This window comes from Symsagittifera roscoffensis, chromosome 8 (genome assembly GCF_963678635.1).
Source record: "Symsagittifera roscoffensis chromosome 8, txSymRosc1.1, whole genome shotgun sequence".
Classification (NCBI taxonomy): domain Eukaryota; kingdom Metazoa; phylum Xenacoelomorpha; order Acoela; family Convolutidae; genus Symsagittifera; species Symsagittifera roscoffensis.
The window spans coordinates 9,075,296-9,092,453 of NC_087069.1; the positions used below are offsets into that span (position 1 = coordinate 9,075,296).

General features: G+C 39.3%; 1 protein-coding gene across 1 annotated transcript in view; it reads right to left on the reverse strand.

The window, feature by feature from the left end:
* Window positions 1-17,158, reverse strand: part of LOC134852827 (contactin-associated protein-like 2) — a 129,288-nt gene that overhangs the window by 59,332 nt on the left and 52,798 nt on the right. The window contains exons 2-8 of the mRNA XM_063868647.1: window positions 9,889-9,947; window positions 9,625-9,819; window positions 7,082-7,311; window positions 6,522-6,663; window positions 5,552-5,742; window positions 4,855-5,028; window positions 4,145-4,325 (exon numbers count right to left, since the gene is read on the reverse strand). Of these exons, the coding sequence (XP_063724717.1) occupies window positions 4,145-4,325; window positions 4,855-5,028; window positions 5,552-5,742; window positions 6,522-6,663; window positions 7,082-7,311; window positions 9,625-9,819; window positions 9,889-9,940 (1,165 nt within the window). The 5' untranslated portion in view covers window positions 9,941-9,947. The remainder of the gene's footprint in view (window positions 1-4,144; window positions 4,326-4,854; window positions 5,029-5,551; window positions 5,743-6,521; window positions 6,664-7,081; window positions 7,312-9,624; window positions 9,820-9,888; window positions 9,948-17,158) is intronic.

The window sequence follows — 17,158 nt, forward strand, 5'->3', positions numbered from 1 at the left end:
GTACTAAAAGAGGACACTTTATGCGCCGTCTTTTTCATCATGTTCCCCGTTCAAAATTTATGCTAATTGGTACCAGAAATGATAGCGTAAATAGTACACCGGTACGAATTTAAGTGTTGAGAGATCGCTGAATTTCCTAAATTTAGTTGTTAAAGTCCGTTACTGCTCCAATTATTGATCAGTCTTTCAATTAACTGAGCTTCGCCTAATAGCTCCCGGTCGATTCTTTTCCATCTTCTTCATCGAGTTCTAATTTTTGAATCAAACTGAGGAGCTCAGACTAATTGAATTGTCTCATCCGATTTCGGCTTTGAAGGAACTTAAGAAATGAGAAAAACTGAGACAATTAACATGGAAAAATGGATGCTTTTACAAAGCGAGCCGACATTTTGAATCTCAAAACCATGCTCTAATTATGTTGATTTAATTATATCTCAACTAAATGTTTTAGTAAAAACATTACTTATGTTTCAAAAAGTTCAATAAAAATTTTAAATATTACATTGAGCAAGAAGCTAAAAGACATTAATCAAAATCATCAAGCAAATTTCACATTCATCAAGCAATTTCTGAAAATCTAAATAGAAACAGCAAGATTTTAACCTGGTTATTTTTACCAACCCATTCAATTTCTTCAGACTAACTTCTAGTCTTATTCGCAGGCAAGATTGAACTTCAAAATTACTTTTTCTCGTGCCGTATGCCCCTTGGAGAAATTTAATACGGTTAACTTATGCAAAGGTTAGAATTATACATGCAGTGAACCTAATCTGAAAATCTTGACCGAAATAGGATAATTCAAACTGACATTTGCATCTTTTTTCAATTCATGCTCAAGTCGACACAATATTAGAATAATTCCGAAATCGATGAGCACGTATCTGAGTCCAAAAAGAATAATCGATTGATTACAATTCAACTTGCATGCTATAATGGGCTTAAGTTCTTGAACAATGCATCTATCTTCTGCTACTCTATTAGCAGGTTCGCCAAACTCGTTTCCGCATTTGCAATTATCGGTTGTTACTGCACTTCAAAACAACTTCGCCAGTCAAAAGATGCGTAAAAGTTAAAGACACTTTGCCAACAAGCTTTACTTGTCCTTCTGTAATGAATGAGGCGAACCAAAAAATTCATTTTCACAAAACTTCAGATTCTCGGCATTTTGAGCTTCGCCTAACTGACACAACTTCAAAACTGTTTCCAACTTGACGCTCTTGTCATTTTAATTAACACTGATCAAAAAATGTTGCACCATTCAGTATGGATTTATTCAAAGGCAAGTTAACCCTAGTAGCTTTGTATTGTATTCAAACGTCCCCCAAATAACCTCAAAGCCGCTCCAAGTACATAAGAAAGGATCAATGATTAGATGAACTTGGGTGTTTCCATGCTCGCACTTCGAAATAAATCAATGCAGCATGCGGTGTTAATTCAAACAGTCATCAGAAAAAAAACAAAAGAAAGCACTTGCAAGGAAAAATATAGCCTCAATCCTATTTGAATTACAAGATTTTTTTGTTATTGAAAATTTTTTATGAGCTTGCCCTAATTTGAGATAAATGGATTAAAAGATATTTTTTTGCCCCGCTGCGAAATCTTTGACTTGAAACTTCACAAGTTTTTTTAGCGCGTTATTTGAACTTGTATACAGTGCTGATTTAAATTATCCGGACAAAACTAACAAAACTTGAATTTTCAAACGCATTTTTCTCAAATTGGGTTAAGAATAGACAAAAAGTAAACAGAACAAAAGTTGCTTAGAATTTCATCAGAATTAATATGGTGCAATTTGTTCTCCGAAATTCTCAACCAAAATTTTACCCCAAAAATGGGTCATTTTGACTTTTTTCAATTAATCAAGAATTACGTTGAAACTACTTAGTTAATTGATAAGATTATTATATCACAAGAAGCCTCTTATACAGCCCAACAAAGTTTAAGAAGGGTTAAATCTCCAAAAACCAGTATAACATAAAGAATTTTCACTTATAACGTCACTTATAATATGGTGCAATTTGTTCTCCGAAATTCTCAACCAAAACTTTACCCCAAAAATGGGTCATTTTGGCTTTTTTCAAATAATCAAGAATTACGCTGAAACTACTTAGTTAATTGATAAGAAATAATTGATTATATCACAAGAAGCCTCTTATACAGCCCAACAAAGTTTAAGAAGGGTTAAATCTCCAAAAAACAGTATAACAGAAAGAAATTTCACTTGATAGTCAATAAATGTGATTTTTACTATATAAAACCCAGAATCTATTGTAAAAAAAATTCTTCTAATGCGTTTATTGTCCGTTTCCCCATTTTGGCGGGGTTGGACATTTGGAATGAGCGTAAGCAATGGTAAATCTGGATAGGTTGACAAATTCTGAGAAGCTTTCAAGCTATTCAATGGAAGATAATATGTTTTTCAATGTCATTCGATCAGGGCGGTCTATGGGTTTGAGGCTTAAAGTATTCAGGTTCTATTAAGCACAAGCGATCCAGCGATTTTAGATTTTAATGCTGGCACTCTTTCTAAGACTAAAACACGGTCTGTTGATTTTAGCGCATGGTAATTTTCTCTTCGGTGAACATGGCCAAACCATCATATCCGTGACCACACTTGCAGCTTGGCCAGATAAATAAGACCTGTTATTTTAATAACTGCTTTTTTCAGAGCAGTACAGTAAGACTGGCTGGAGACAAGCTCTCTAGACACGACACCTTGTAATCAAGCCAATATCTTTATTCAGCAGCAAAGGCGCAACTTACCTGCAGAAAGCTGCTACTCTGACCGATGATGCACTTATTGCATCACTTTCACCGCAAATTACATGAACTTATTGCATGCATTTACTGACCGGTACTTATTGGATCACTTTCTTTGCAAATTAGATAGCAGAACTCTATGAGAGTTCCGAGGGAGCAATATTTCAAACGATAATTGATTGCATCTTGGACAAACATAATTAGTATTGTCCAAGTATTTTCCTCAGACCACTGCATTTTCTATGAACCCATTGCTTACTAGAATTGCAGCGTATTGAATGAGCGCTGACTCCCTTTAAACAAGAAGTGCAAGGAAAACTCCGGTTTTTTGAGGAATGCACTTTTGGTCTGAAATGAAATGCTTTATCCTATACAAGTTAACTTTTAAACCTCGTTTTTGTAAAGCCTTAATTCAATTATTAAAAGCCTCAATAAAATGAACTCAAGATAACAGAACAAAAAACTGACTTGTTTCTCGGAAAAACTTACTTTCGCCAAAAGATGGCCTTAAAGCTCTTTGAACTTCTTAAACCATTTATGACACAAATTTTTTTGATAAAACTAGCCCAATTTGAGAAAACTGCATCAATTGGTAAAATTTTATTTCGCTAGAAAATTCAACAAGTGAATTCCACTTTTGAAGCTAGAAACCGGTCACGTATAGTGGATCTTGCCTTCCTTTTAACAACGGAAAGGTACTGAACTTACAAAAAATCGAAACCGGGACAAAATAAATTTGAGCCGCAACAAATTTAAAGACTTTTCCTGAAAAAAAACTAACAAAATCGGCAGCACGTCCTGTTGAGATTCTAATCAAGATCCTTTGCCTTCCCAGGAAAGTAGAAAACACTTACTTGTTTTTAGAAAAAACTTCATTTTTCGAACTTCAAAGAATGCCCTTGAAGCTCATTGAATTTCTCGAACAATTTATGATTAGCACTTTTTTGATAAAACTAACCCAATTTGAGAAAACTGGATCAAAAAGTTTAACTTTTATTTCGCTGGGAAATCTGAAAATTAAATTCAACTTTCGACGCCAGAAGTCGATCGTTTTTCATGACCTTAACACTTTTGCTGTTCGATAGTAGAGTTTGCCTTCCTTTTAATAATGGAAATGCAAAGAACTTTAAAAAAATCACAAGTCAAACCGCGAAAAAAAATCGAGCGTGAACAAATTAAAGGAATTTGTCCCGAAAAAAAAACAAAAAAAATTACCAAGACCTATAAAAGAGTACTCACTACGTTCATTACTGTGAAACAAAAAAACTCCGAAAAACCTTTTTTTGGGTTTTGTCCTTGGTTTTTGTCCAATTTACGCAAAGTCCAAACCAAATCTTACGTTGGTCAAAAACTCTATATTTCCTTCGTGTTGCTAATTTCTAACCTTTCATGCCGAAAGCGGCATTCTGTTTTCGCTGCACTTCTGAAATGACCTGATAGCCGTTCACATTCAGATTCTCCACACACCCTTTGAACATCATAGAGACTCCTATTCCGGGTAGTGTGAACCGATCAGTGCCCCCGAAGGTCAGTCGCGTATCGATATTCAAGTTCTCGAAACTCCCCTTAAACGCCAAACAACTATAAAGACTTCAGTTAAAAGATTCCAACTGCCCTTACATCTCCGCTCATTAAAATGTTCAAATAGAAAACAAACATAACACAAAACTTCAATGGCAAAGCCCTCGAAACTGATTACCACAACAAAAATGCAAAGAAAAGTAGTTTGAACCCCTCACGCTGCTCCAGTATAGCAAAACATTGAGTAAAAAAGTTTCGCCTCTTTACCGTTTAAGCTCTCAGAAACTTTTAGAATAACTAGGCGACAAGTTTCATATCATAGGGTGGGGGGACACAAATTTTCTGGAGTTAACAAGGAATCTAAGCTTTTTTAGGCCCCGGTCCAGCTCCCATTTTTCAACCTTGGACCTTTTATTCCGTGGGGGAGGGTAATATCATCTATTTTGCTGCAGCCGGTCCCACCTTGAGGATTCGCCAACCATGACCGAAGCGGGATTCGAACCCATGACCATAGTGTTAAAGGACGCGCGTCTTACACACACTCGAACAGGGCTGCTAAGGCATTTAAGTCACCTTAATCATGGCGAAAGTCGCGTATCCGTCTAGACTGACAGTCAATCCTCTGCCTACTCTGGAGACATTGAGCCAGTGCCACTGCGAGTCATACAGAGAGTTGCCCACTTTGACCATAGTTTTCCCATCTATCCTCGCACTCGAGCCCAGGTTGATATTGACAACTATCTTTCCCTGCAGAAGCAACACAATTTAATCACTTCCATGATGGCCTCATGCAAATTCCCACTCTCGCACAATTAAATTTCAGCACAATTTGGGCTGGAAAACAAGATGACACAACCAGGTGTCTATTCCATTAAGCGTATTTCCAGTTATAAAAATGAGGTCATCGAAACGTTATATCAAAAATTCCATCAGCACAAAGGCGAAGCGGAGCTTCGCATCACTAGCGATACAACGCAAGCATAGCAAGCGAGTAGAAAGAGAATGAAACAGAAACAATTTTTAAAAACAATACGTGGGTAGAGGACCATTGAGCATAAAACGAAAAAATGCCGTATAAAATTGTTGTCATAAAAACAATTTGGGGTATTAAGTTTTAAAAGCAAAGTTACACCAAGAACGACCTGAATTAACTTGAAAATTATAATGAATTTTTGCCATTTAAACAACAGAAAACAGGTTGATTAATCTGATAAAACATAGGCCGAGGCAATAAACTGAACTTTTTCAAAATTAATCTATCATTAAATACCATATTGAGTTCGATTCCAAAGTAGTCGCCGGTTGATCCTACTCCGTGTACGAGGAGTCCACTGGGCCTGCTGGTTCTGAATCTAAGACTGACGAATCCCCTGAATGAGTCATAGTACACACTCGGTCGATCTTGGTCGTTCGTGTTCATCCGAAGCACTTCTTTTCCAGTGAAACTGATCATGTCCAGAGCTGCAAAACAAATCAGGGGGTTACGTAGCAGTATTTAGACACTGTATTAATCAATCAGAATCGATACAAGAAAAAAATGAATAATTAATGATTATTTATTTCGTAAATTTGCTTTCTCATCTCGATTCTGATTGGTTAATATGGTATTTGTCTGCTTACTGACGAGTATGAATACGCGGTTGTCTTAAAGATTACGTAGCAGTATTTAGACAACCTCGTATTCAGACACAGTATTAACCAATCAAAATCGAGACAAGGAAGATATCAAATTCATTTCTTCTTGTCTCGATTCTGATAGGTTAATACGCTGTTGACAGTGTCTGAATACGCGGTTGTCTAAATACAGACCGCACTCCGAATCAGGACCTGCTTGCCCCCAGACTGAGCGTCTTTTTGAGTCTGTCAATCAATTATGCATCAGTTTCTTAAGTTGGTCTGCTAAAAGACTCATTTTTCACTTTTTATGCTAAAAGATCTGTCTGCTAAACGATCGGTCCCCAAAAAGCTACATATGCTTACAAATTGCCAACGCGATTTAGCACCAGATAAAAATAGAATCAATTTTGCAATTAAATATTTGGAATATAACAAACTGAAGGCATCCACACGATCTTTGCATGTAACAAAACGGGCTGCAAAGTTCCACTTCGTTCTCGCGAAGAGATTTCATTTGGTTGTAAATGAAGTGATCTTTACAGTGAAAGGAATCTATATTGCAAACAATTTATTATTATTATAATATTAATTGGAAAGGAGGAACCAAATGAGAATGTACTCACGGTAGTCGCATCCATACAACTCCACTCGCAGTCCGATCTCTCTGTTCCAGGCCTCCGGGATTATTCTGATGTAGCGGGACACGATGGGGATGCGGAGCGACTGCTTCACAGTGTTGAACTGGTGATGGTTGCCGTCAAAGTGCTACACAAAACACACACATAAAAGTCATGCATGTTAAACAGTCGATAATTGATGAGGATTCTACGTGCACAGGTTATAAACACCAAGAAAAATAAACCGATTTTCCCTTCTTCAGATAGTTAGCTATTCCATCATCGAATATGTGAGGTTTTTAAGCGATTTTTATTTCAATTTGGCAATCGTGGCGTTCGACAATTCATAGGCGCCCGACCCATCTAATTAGACTGATATAACGTAGAAGGAAATGGCAATGAACCTGATATTTTGAGCTGGTATCCTGCTTGACAAAAAGCTCTCTTTTGGCATTTCGCTTCTTCTCGAAAAATACTGGGTTAATACGAGATCGTGCTTTATAAAAGCTTAAAAACTTTCTGGAACTTGGCATCAATATTGGACGGACAACTGTGATAGAAATTACCTGGACAGCTCCATCCAGCGTGTAATCCACAAAGTCGTTGGGTCCATTTGAGTCACTGTACTGCACCCTGTACCTGGTCACCCAATTTCCAAATGTTCCCGAAGACGAGTCGTCTTGCCAGTTGCCTGCCTGGATAGCAACTCCCGTGATCTTGTAGACCTTCATCAAGTCCAATGCGAGCCATTGCGACTGGTCAGGGTCTGAAGTCTTCGGCTGCCAGCCAGTAGCACCTGATTGTAAAAATGATTAAACTGATATCTTGAAATCACTATTTCGGCTCTTTCGCAAAAAAAATCCCCCCTCCATCGACACAAAATTTTTTAACCCACCATACTGTTTTTTTTTAATTACAAACGATTATTTTTCTTGCCATTATAAAGTAATTCAAGCAAAGCCACTGAAAGTTGGAAAAAAGTCAATTAACGCAAGTAAACAGTGAAAAATACTGGCTTGCTTTTTGAAGAAAAAAAAATTTCGAATTTCATAGAAAAACTATATGGCCTAAAGGCTTTAATTATACGGCCTTAACTTATCTCAATTGGAGAAAACAGGATCGATAGCAAATCTGTTTTTCGTGACCTTTACACTTTTGCTGTTCGATAGGAAATTAACTGGGCTTTAAAAAAAATCGGAAGTCAAGCCGGAAATCAAATTGGAGCTTGACCAAATTATCTCGAACTATATAAGAGTCTTCGCTATGCCTATCGACTCTTAAAAAAGAAATTGTACGACAATCGAACGAATTTTTACGAAGCGAAGCGGAGAGCTTTATCACTTGGGATACAACGAAAACTTAGCATTAAGAGCTAGCGAGTAGAGAATGAAATGAAAAACAGGAAAAAAAACTCGAGGAGACGCATAAGCAAATGAGCTTCCCACAGCCCGTTCTTTGGATTGAACCCAAAATCTCAAATATGGCAGGGTACATTTTCGAGAATATTCGAAAAGTTTAAAAAAAAGGTCAAAATCAAAAACTTGACTATTCAGAGGGCCAGAACTTTATGTGTAAAAAAATTTGGGCGTAGCCGCCCATGCAGGGAGCTTTTCGAAATCGTTCTATTCATTGAAACCAAAAACTAAGATTTGAGACTGGCAATTTTTGGAGAAAAAAAATCTGAAATACGGGTCAAATAATCCCCCACAGACTTTTTCGAAGGCTGTTGACAGACGGAGCAAGTAAAAAGAGACTAGGGGAGTACACATGCACACAGGAGAGTAGGCGGTTTTCCAATTGATGTCCCTTTTTGAAAATTAGTATTGTCTGAGAAAAACAAAAAATTTTCAATGAAACTGGAAATAATTTTCAAAGTAAAAAAAATCAACAAACCGATTGGTAAACAAACAACCAACATGAAAAGTGCGGAGGTGAGTGTTCAAGTTGTGTTTACCTTGAAATAACCTAAAATTAAGTCAATAAGCTGATAAAAATAGGCCGAAATAATTTGGGCCGATGATTTTTTTGAGCGGAACAAAAAAAAAACAAAGAAGGAAAGACGAAGTCAAGGTAATTAAAATTACAAACTGTAGGAGTAACTCAAACACTTAAAGTAACATCCAAGAAAAATGCGCACAGCAAAAACAAGCAATTTCAAGATGTGACAAATATGACGACAACAGATAAGCAGAAAAAAAATTAGCCCAATATGTTATTTGAAAAAAATATATATTTCCCATTAAAAAAAACAGGTCCTGGTCAGACTCGTGCTCATGACCTTTGCCATCCCAGTCATATTAGTTACCTCCAGGTTCAGTTGGCCGGAAATGCGTAGAAGTTCGTATGAACCAAAATACAAGTGATTCTGTTAAACAAGCTGCTAACAAGCTGCCGAAAAAAGTCCAAATTCCAGTTTGATACGCTTGCTAATCTCACGAGTAACAAGGGCTAGCCGGTTACTGCGCAAAGGGTACACAATGTTCCGACCATTGTCTTAAAAAATAGAACAAAGTCAGTTTTTCAAATTAATGGCGGTTTTTTTTCGGCGTGGTGTGATAAAAGGAGCTGAACAAAAAAACTGGAGACTAGGTATATTCGACAGCCATAGTTAAATAAGCAAATTGAAAAACAATTTTTTTTTCAAAAATTGCCTGAAAAATGAAAAAAAATTTTTTTCAAGCTTTGCAGTTTTTTGAAAATTTTGATTCCAAAAAGGCGCTAAAACACTCAAAGTAAACTAACTTTCAACCGGTTCATTTCAAACCGGTTTTTCTCGACACAAGGGAAAAACATGTGAAATTTTTAAATATGGCTCGAATCACGACTGTAAGGGCTTTAATATGATAGATCACTCAACCCAGTCCGATCGTTATTTGTGGTGCCTAATTTTGCGTAAAACAAAAAGAAAAAACTAAAACACCCGAATACAAAGTTCTTCCCAATTTTCAAATGGTCGGAACAATAAATAGATAAGTCAATATATGGAGAGTTTTTCTCCGCATTTGATGAGCATTCAGTATTTAATAATGATGCGATATGTTGCTGTGAGCTATATTAGGAACAAGTCAGTATTTCTCAGTCAAAAGGCTTATTAAAAGATGATACATACTATTTAATCTTGCAGCAGACGGTTGCCGATCTGTCCGCGAATAACTTGAAGCGGAAAAGGAGTTGTCAAACTCTATTTTTCTTTCCAAGCCAATGGGTGCGACGCATTCCCGTTGGCTTTTTGCCAGGCTGAAGTCATACTGCAATCCGTTGACTAGCAACAAATCCTCAGGTTCCGGAGGGTCTTCTTGCAGCGCTGAAGAAAATTTACCATTCAAAAAGAATGCTGATATTGTGAAGCGTCATTGAAAGCGATCATAATTACCTGTACGAATGGGTTGCAATAAGCTTGCAATGATCAACGCTAAAACTATCATAGTGCCTGAAACCATCTAGATTGTAGCAAAATCTATAACAGTCTCTCAAACTTTCACGTTCAATCGCAAGAATGCATGAACATTATATTTTAATCAACTTTCGCCGTCAGAATAATAATAAAATTAATAAGAGGCGAAGCTGAGCTTCGCACCACTTACGATACGACACAAAAAAAATCGAACAATCTAGATCTTTCATAAAAGAAAAACTAGATCTATCATAATGAATAAGGCTAGTTGAAACAAAAACAAGTCAAAACAATAGAATGTGAAATTAGCATCGGAAGCTAATTAAACAAGCGGTAACAAATACCTTGACAGAAACCGTTTAAGCCGAAAAAAAAAACAACAAGAGTGTTAACTATAAAAAGTTTTTAAAAGAAAATAAATGATTAGTTTTATAGTTAACATTCTCAAATACATGTTTCAGGATCAAAATTTCCATATCTAGAAAATTCCGAGGATTTTGACTGGAAGACGTGATGAAGGGACTCCTGAAAAAAAAAGAAAAAAAAAGAAAAGATAAAAAAAAACTAAAAAAAAAACAAGATTCAACACATATGAAAAGTCCCCGTTGCCCTCAAAACACTCAAAAAACATTATTTGCTCATCAAATGGATCAATATAATACAACTAAGCCGATATAATATAGCCCGAAATCTCGGAAGCCCAAAATTAACGAAACTAAAAAATAAAACTTAAGACTTATAAGAAGTTAATAAGCCCCCCTCGCCTTCAAACACAGACACGCACACAAACACAGATACTTTTTTTGCTCGTCGAAGGACGCAATATGAGGCCGACAAGCCGATATAATATAGAACTCTATAAACCCGAAAAAAAAAGAAAAAATAAAGAAGGCGATGAAAAAATCGTTGTCATGAAAAATTTGAATTATACCTAAGACTCAAGAATTTTTATATACTTAGGTACCAACGTACAGCCGGAGACTGCTGAAGAAAAAACACTAAGCAACCTTCCCAGCGAGGGTGAACGAAGACTCTTAATTGTAGAACTGAGAGACGTGCAATAGATGTGGAAGGTACTGAAATACGCATAAAAAACTTCGGACTTTAACTCGGTTTGAAAGTACTCACATCAACCCCAGCCTCACGAAAGAACAACGCAAGCAAGACTATCTACTGCGACAGCAATTTCGGGAAATGCGCACGGTCAATGCCCTCATATAATAGTACGTCTCGATGTAAAAAGAATTTCTTATCACTTATTTTCCATGAAAGTGGTTTAAGTCAAAATCAACAACCTTTGTTTAACCGCTGTATTTTTGATATCATTTAAAAAATTAAAAGTCATAAGTCAATTTTATTTAACTCCTTTCTCGAATATAGCAGTTACAGATTCGCTTAGAGTCTTTTGGTTCTAAGCAACCATTTCTGAAAATCGACCAATCACAGATGAGTATTTCAACATCCCCAAAGTCGATATAAAATTAACCGTGGAAGTTATACAGAATGAAGCAGAAAGGTCGTCACCAAATACAAAACAAAACACTGAAAATTGACTAGCAAACCACACACCCGCTCCGAAAAGCAGCTAAAGTTCATGTTTTGGGATGACCACGGAACTATGAAAACCTTTGCACATACAGACTCAGACCTACATATATACTTCGATGTTGTTATATTAGCCGAAACAAAGCGCTTAGAACATTTTGAACTACAGGGTGCTTTATCTGGTGGTATCGAAATTATCGTTGATAACGAATTACACAGTCCAACACGACTACACTACTTAACTCCTGAAATATAAGTAGTAATTCAGTTTGTGACATTCGACCAGAATGGACAAAAATGCAGATTCAGCATATTCGAGTTTTTAACAGCGAACCTTCCTAATTGGCGATTTTGAAGGAATAAGAGCGTTATTGAAACGATTGGCCAAACGGTGAAGGCTAGAATATTCTGGTGTTTCAAATTTTTAAAATTTCGAAGTATGAAGTCATATTTCTGAGAAACGTCAGAAACGGCCATTTTGGTAGAAAACCGGAAGAAAGACACATCAACATTAGTTGCGATAGCGAAAACAACGAAGATTGTGGTTGAAAAACAACAACGAATTGCAGAAGTAGCAGAGACCGTTCCGAATTGCAACTATTGTGTCGCTACATTAGTTGCAAGGCCATTGCGAACAACGGTGAAGGGTGGAAGACAGCCTCCCGGAAGGAAGATAAGAGTCTTATTTCCCCGGATTCAGGATGCCGGAGGGGTCTCGGGACTGGAACTTTTATTAACTTATATAAATTTTTAGCTTCCCTATTATGTCCTGAGTTAAATTAAATTAACCTCTGAATTCATTCTACTAAGATGAGAAGCTAGGAGTTGGGGGAAAGGGTTGATCCATCTTAGATGGAGATGATGATTTTTATCTACTGAACAAAAACAACAATAATTCAATAAATAGTAGTAGCGCTGATTTTAGGAGTGATCTCGTGGTCTGGGGATGCTGAGACCTAGCCATGAGCTCACTATTTCTGCATGTAATTAAGTTAATTTGAGTGTTTTGACCGAAGCCGAAAGCAGTAACGTTTTTTGTCGACCCGATGTTAGAAAGACCACCGAAAGTAGTGGCTTGGTTGAGACGGTTAAAAACATGTAAAGCTCTGTTTAGATGTTAGCCAGTCGTCTTAGGACTTAGTTTTGTTTTCCGTCGATATGTATCTTCCGGGCGAATGTACCATAGATGTTTTTATGGCGCTCCTGGGTGTTATTCTTTTTTAACATCATGACAGGCAGAACCGTTAACGAGCACTCCGCGCCGAGCGAATGCTCACATTGACGCCCTTAATAGGCCTAAACCGCCGTGGCGGAAGGGTAGTTCGGAACGCGGAAGCCTTCCGGATTACCTTGAATAGCGTTTTAACCTAGTTAAGGCCGAAAATTCACGAATCAGGAAGGGTGGGGGGATCGACCATCCCCTCGTTCCCTGAGAGGTTTGTGACCAAAAACACTTAAAGATATACAAAAACCAAACAAAAAGTAGTATAGTACCCAAGAAAAACAAAAAACATAGAAAAAATAACCGAAAAACCAAAAACAGTTGTGCCAGTCGGTCATATTTGGAAGTTTGACCTTGAGAAGAGCAGAAAACACTTGATTTTGGAGTGAAATTTGAATTTTTAAAATTTCGAATGGAACATGTCATGCACGATTTTCTCGCGAGAACTGTGTAACAGTCGCCTACTTTAGTCACATATGAGGCTTAAGAAAAATAGGCCCTATAACCATTGGCTCAAGAGTCAGGGACACTATCTCTTGTGTTTTTCCGCCTCAAGAACGGTCGGAGCCAATTCGGTTCGCTTGCGACATGAGACTGGAACCCATTACAGCTTAAAGGCCACTACCAAAATACCCCCCCACTCTAGAAATAAAGACGTCCCCATACTTAGGTCTCGGGATACCCAAAATACATGAACGCCGTTAAAAACCGGGTCGGAACAATCCGCTTAGTTACTTTTTATTGGACAGTGGAACTTTGATCCATTTCAGATGGATCAACCTAAAACTCGCCTTATCTCAACATAACTATCATAAAATACACTCGAGAAATTTAAATTGGAACTTACATATCGACGCACTTGAATATGAGGAGTAAGTTATAACTGAGCAGCTTGAGAATTAAGTAATATAACTAAATAAGTTTTAAGGCCAATTAGTTTCAATAACAGAAGTAAGTTTTTGTCTCTAGAATCAAAGTCTCTGAATGAACCCTTTGGACACTCGAGTTGTCCACTCTTCCATTCAGAGTCCACTCCTTTCCATTCGAATAATTGTTCTGTCTCAAGTCCGTATTCGATTCTCCTGTTTTCAGGACAAGACAGCTCTACTCTCTTGATATTTCGTATCGAGAAATTGCGAATAGCAATTTCCTGCCTTTTTCTTGAGTAGTTTCCCGCAATTGTTAATTCGGGTGTTCTGATTTCTGACTTTTTCATTTTCAGTTGGTTCGAGAAAATTGAGCATGACAGGCTCGATTCGAATTTTGCAAAATTAAAATTTCACTCCAAAATTACGTATTTCTCAAGGTCGAACCCCCAGACATGACCGACTGGCACATACTCCCCGGACTCGAGATCGATGTCCTCATCGTGTGTTGTCATCTGCCAATAAGTCCCAGAGAACCGAGTGTTGCTCAAGATACAGTGCCAGTGGTCATTTACAGAAGTTTGCATCGGACTTAAGTTTATCTACCTTCCAAAATTCACAACCATATAAAATTTTCACACTATCGCTAAACAGCAATCAAAATCTGCACACACCTGCACCCATGGATCCCCGCTTTTTAAGCTGGTAATTTTAAAGTTTCTTTTGTCCTATTTCAGTCAGAGAATTGTCATGCATCAATTTGATTTATCTACTAGATCTATCATATTAATAACAATATCTTATTCGTCTAAAATTTCTTTTTCGTGAACCCAGATTTCATCCAAGTTCACGCTCAAGCCCCCTCCCTCTCAAGACTCAAGACTCTAGAATTTCCTTTCGAGCCACTGGCTCACCTCATGTTCTTCGCCTTCGAGGTACCTGATACCGGTGTTCTTGGCACTGTAATTTGTTCCAATAGTGCCTCTTCGTCATCGGAGCTAATCACAATTTCCTCCCAGGCCTTCAGCTGTTCATAGGCTCGCATCCACTCTCTCTGCTCTTGCAACCTTTTCAATTGACTTGGTAGGCCTTTCACCTTCGACTCCCGGTTCAAGCAGAAGGAGTTATGAAGACTCAAGCTCACATTCCTCGCCAGGTCCTCCTCCAGTATCGTTTCCCTCGCTCTAGAATTGTCTCTGGATATTCTGCCTACTCTTTTCCACCCCGCCGTGATTGCGTTTCGATGGGTTAGCAGAGGTCTCTTAAAGGCATCTGGCCCTATTTCAGCTTGGAATTGTCGATATTCCTTCTGATGTTTCCTCATGTGGTCCTTTGTCACTGCATACAACCAGGATGTTAACGTCGCACGAAACCAAGGAAAGAATCTCAGGCGGCTCCATATGTGTCTGACTTGCACTGGTATGGCGAATACCTTGCATGCAGTCTCGAACAACTCCAGTCTCCTGCTGTAATCTATCGCATAAATCGATTCAGCTGTTGGCGCTCTCGATTCTCTGTACTTCGCTATATTCTCCTCAATCCATCTCAGAGCCAGCATCGTGCTTACCACTAAGATGGTCACCTTTTGTCGATACTCCGGTAGTCCTAGCGACTTAATTTCTTCTACGTCCCAGATCAGACAGAGATTGGCGCGGTCCGGGTACCACACTGTCTGCGCCAGACAGTGGCATGGACAATCCCCATGCGTGAGGTCGATGCTTCTAAGGTTGCGTTCTCCCGAAGCTTCTAGGAGAGGCTCAAGTTCCATCATTTTCTCATGCACCACGTCGACTTCTTCCGAGCTTGAAGCACCTACTGCGGGTTTCCCCACTTGACACATCATTCGTCCCGACCATCAGGGTGACTGTGTACACGCTCACCATCCCTAGCATCTCAAGAGTCGCTAACATCTGCGGCGTTGCGGCTCCGGCGAAGCTCAAGATTCCCGTTTGCCAATGGGATTGGATCCGGGTCAGCACCCGCAGCAAGCTGTCTCCAATGATCAAGTGAACCGAGCCTTCAGGCACTCGAGGATACGTGAAGTACTCCACCCAAGTCGCATCGTGGAAGCAATCTCTTCTCTCTCTCTGCGCCGGATTCCAGTCTATACGATTGTGCTTGCGATATCTCCCATCCGTATTCTTCTTGTAGCTCGAGATCATCACACTCCTGACAGGCTGTTCCCCCCAAGTCGAGGGTAAATCCACTCTTACCGGACTCTCGCGATTCCTCAGCTGTAACCTCTCCTGCAACTCTTTCAGCCGTGACGAGCCGCCACTACTACCTGGGGTCGAACTCGGTGTGTATCCAGGCAGCGCGACGTCCATCAATGGTCGTATTACTTGAGTCTCCATTCCACGCAGGGAGGACGTTGATTCGGGTGGTATCCATACCTCCAGCCCCTCATTCATATGTTCTTGCGCCGCACGATCGAGGTTGAATCGTCCCTTTGACCTAGGAGCTTCGTCCACCTCCATGCGTGACTCTGGCCTTGAGACAGTCACTACCCGCTCTTTGGGCCTAGCCCCTTTTTGCATATCGAGCTCGCGCTGTTGTTGCTGGATCCTCTCAAGTTTTGCTTGGTCTCTCTCGAGAGCCTGCTTCAGCTGCTCACAATTCGCGGCATTCTCCCGCACCCTTTCTGCCTGCAGCCGTTCCGCCTTCATTATGTCCAATTCTCTCCGCGCTTGATCCCTCTCGAGCACCGCTTGATCCCGGTCGAGGTTCGCCTTATTCTTCTCCCGCTGGGTTCTCTCGAGTTCTTTTTTCATGGCACTGACGTCCGGATAAGCCTCCCCCGTCTGCTGTGCCCGTGACATCGACGGTACTTTACTCGTACTCTGGCTCGCGGGCCTGACTGATGGTCTGGCCGGCAGTGGGAATTCCCCCGCGCCATACTCTGTGTTGTTGTTTAGACCAGGGTTCCTCGCCAAATCGAACCCCCTTATCGCTCCATCCACGTTCCAGGACAGCCATCTGGTCTGTGCTTGATCGGACACCCCTTCAGTGGTGTAGCCTACCATCAAGACCGCCTCCGTCGCAGACTCTCGACACTCGCCCTCATCCTCCAATTGTAGGATGGCGTTCAGCATCACTGCCATTCTCTCGTTCACTTGAGTGTAATCCAGATCTCTCAGCCGTCTGTACAGTTCGTCAAGTGTGGGCTTTTTCAGAGCCGATGGCATGGACTTCCAGTATCGATCGGCCATTTCTGTGACTTCGATTGACTCTTTGAGTATTAGTACTTGAGTTTTACCTGAGCAACTTGAGTTTTACCTGAGCAACTTGAGTTTTACCTGAGCAACTTGAGTTTTACCTGAGCAACTTGAGTTTTCTTGAGATGTCGTTCTCTTCTTTTGATTAAATACAGATGAGTAGTCAATTTGAGATCAACAAATCAATCTGAAAATAACACCCGATATTTAGACCGACGAGCTGTGTTCCTAACCAGAAAGCCCCATTACTTTTATGATTAAAAACCCTCCCCTTTTCACCCTACTAAAATGATTCAATTTGAATTTTCTAAAAAGCATGCAGACACATTTTATGTTTTAGCACCATCATTCATTTAAAATGATAATTGTCATGCCAATCACCCATGAGATCCCTTACCTGT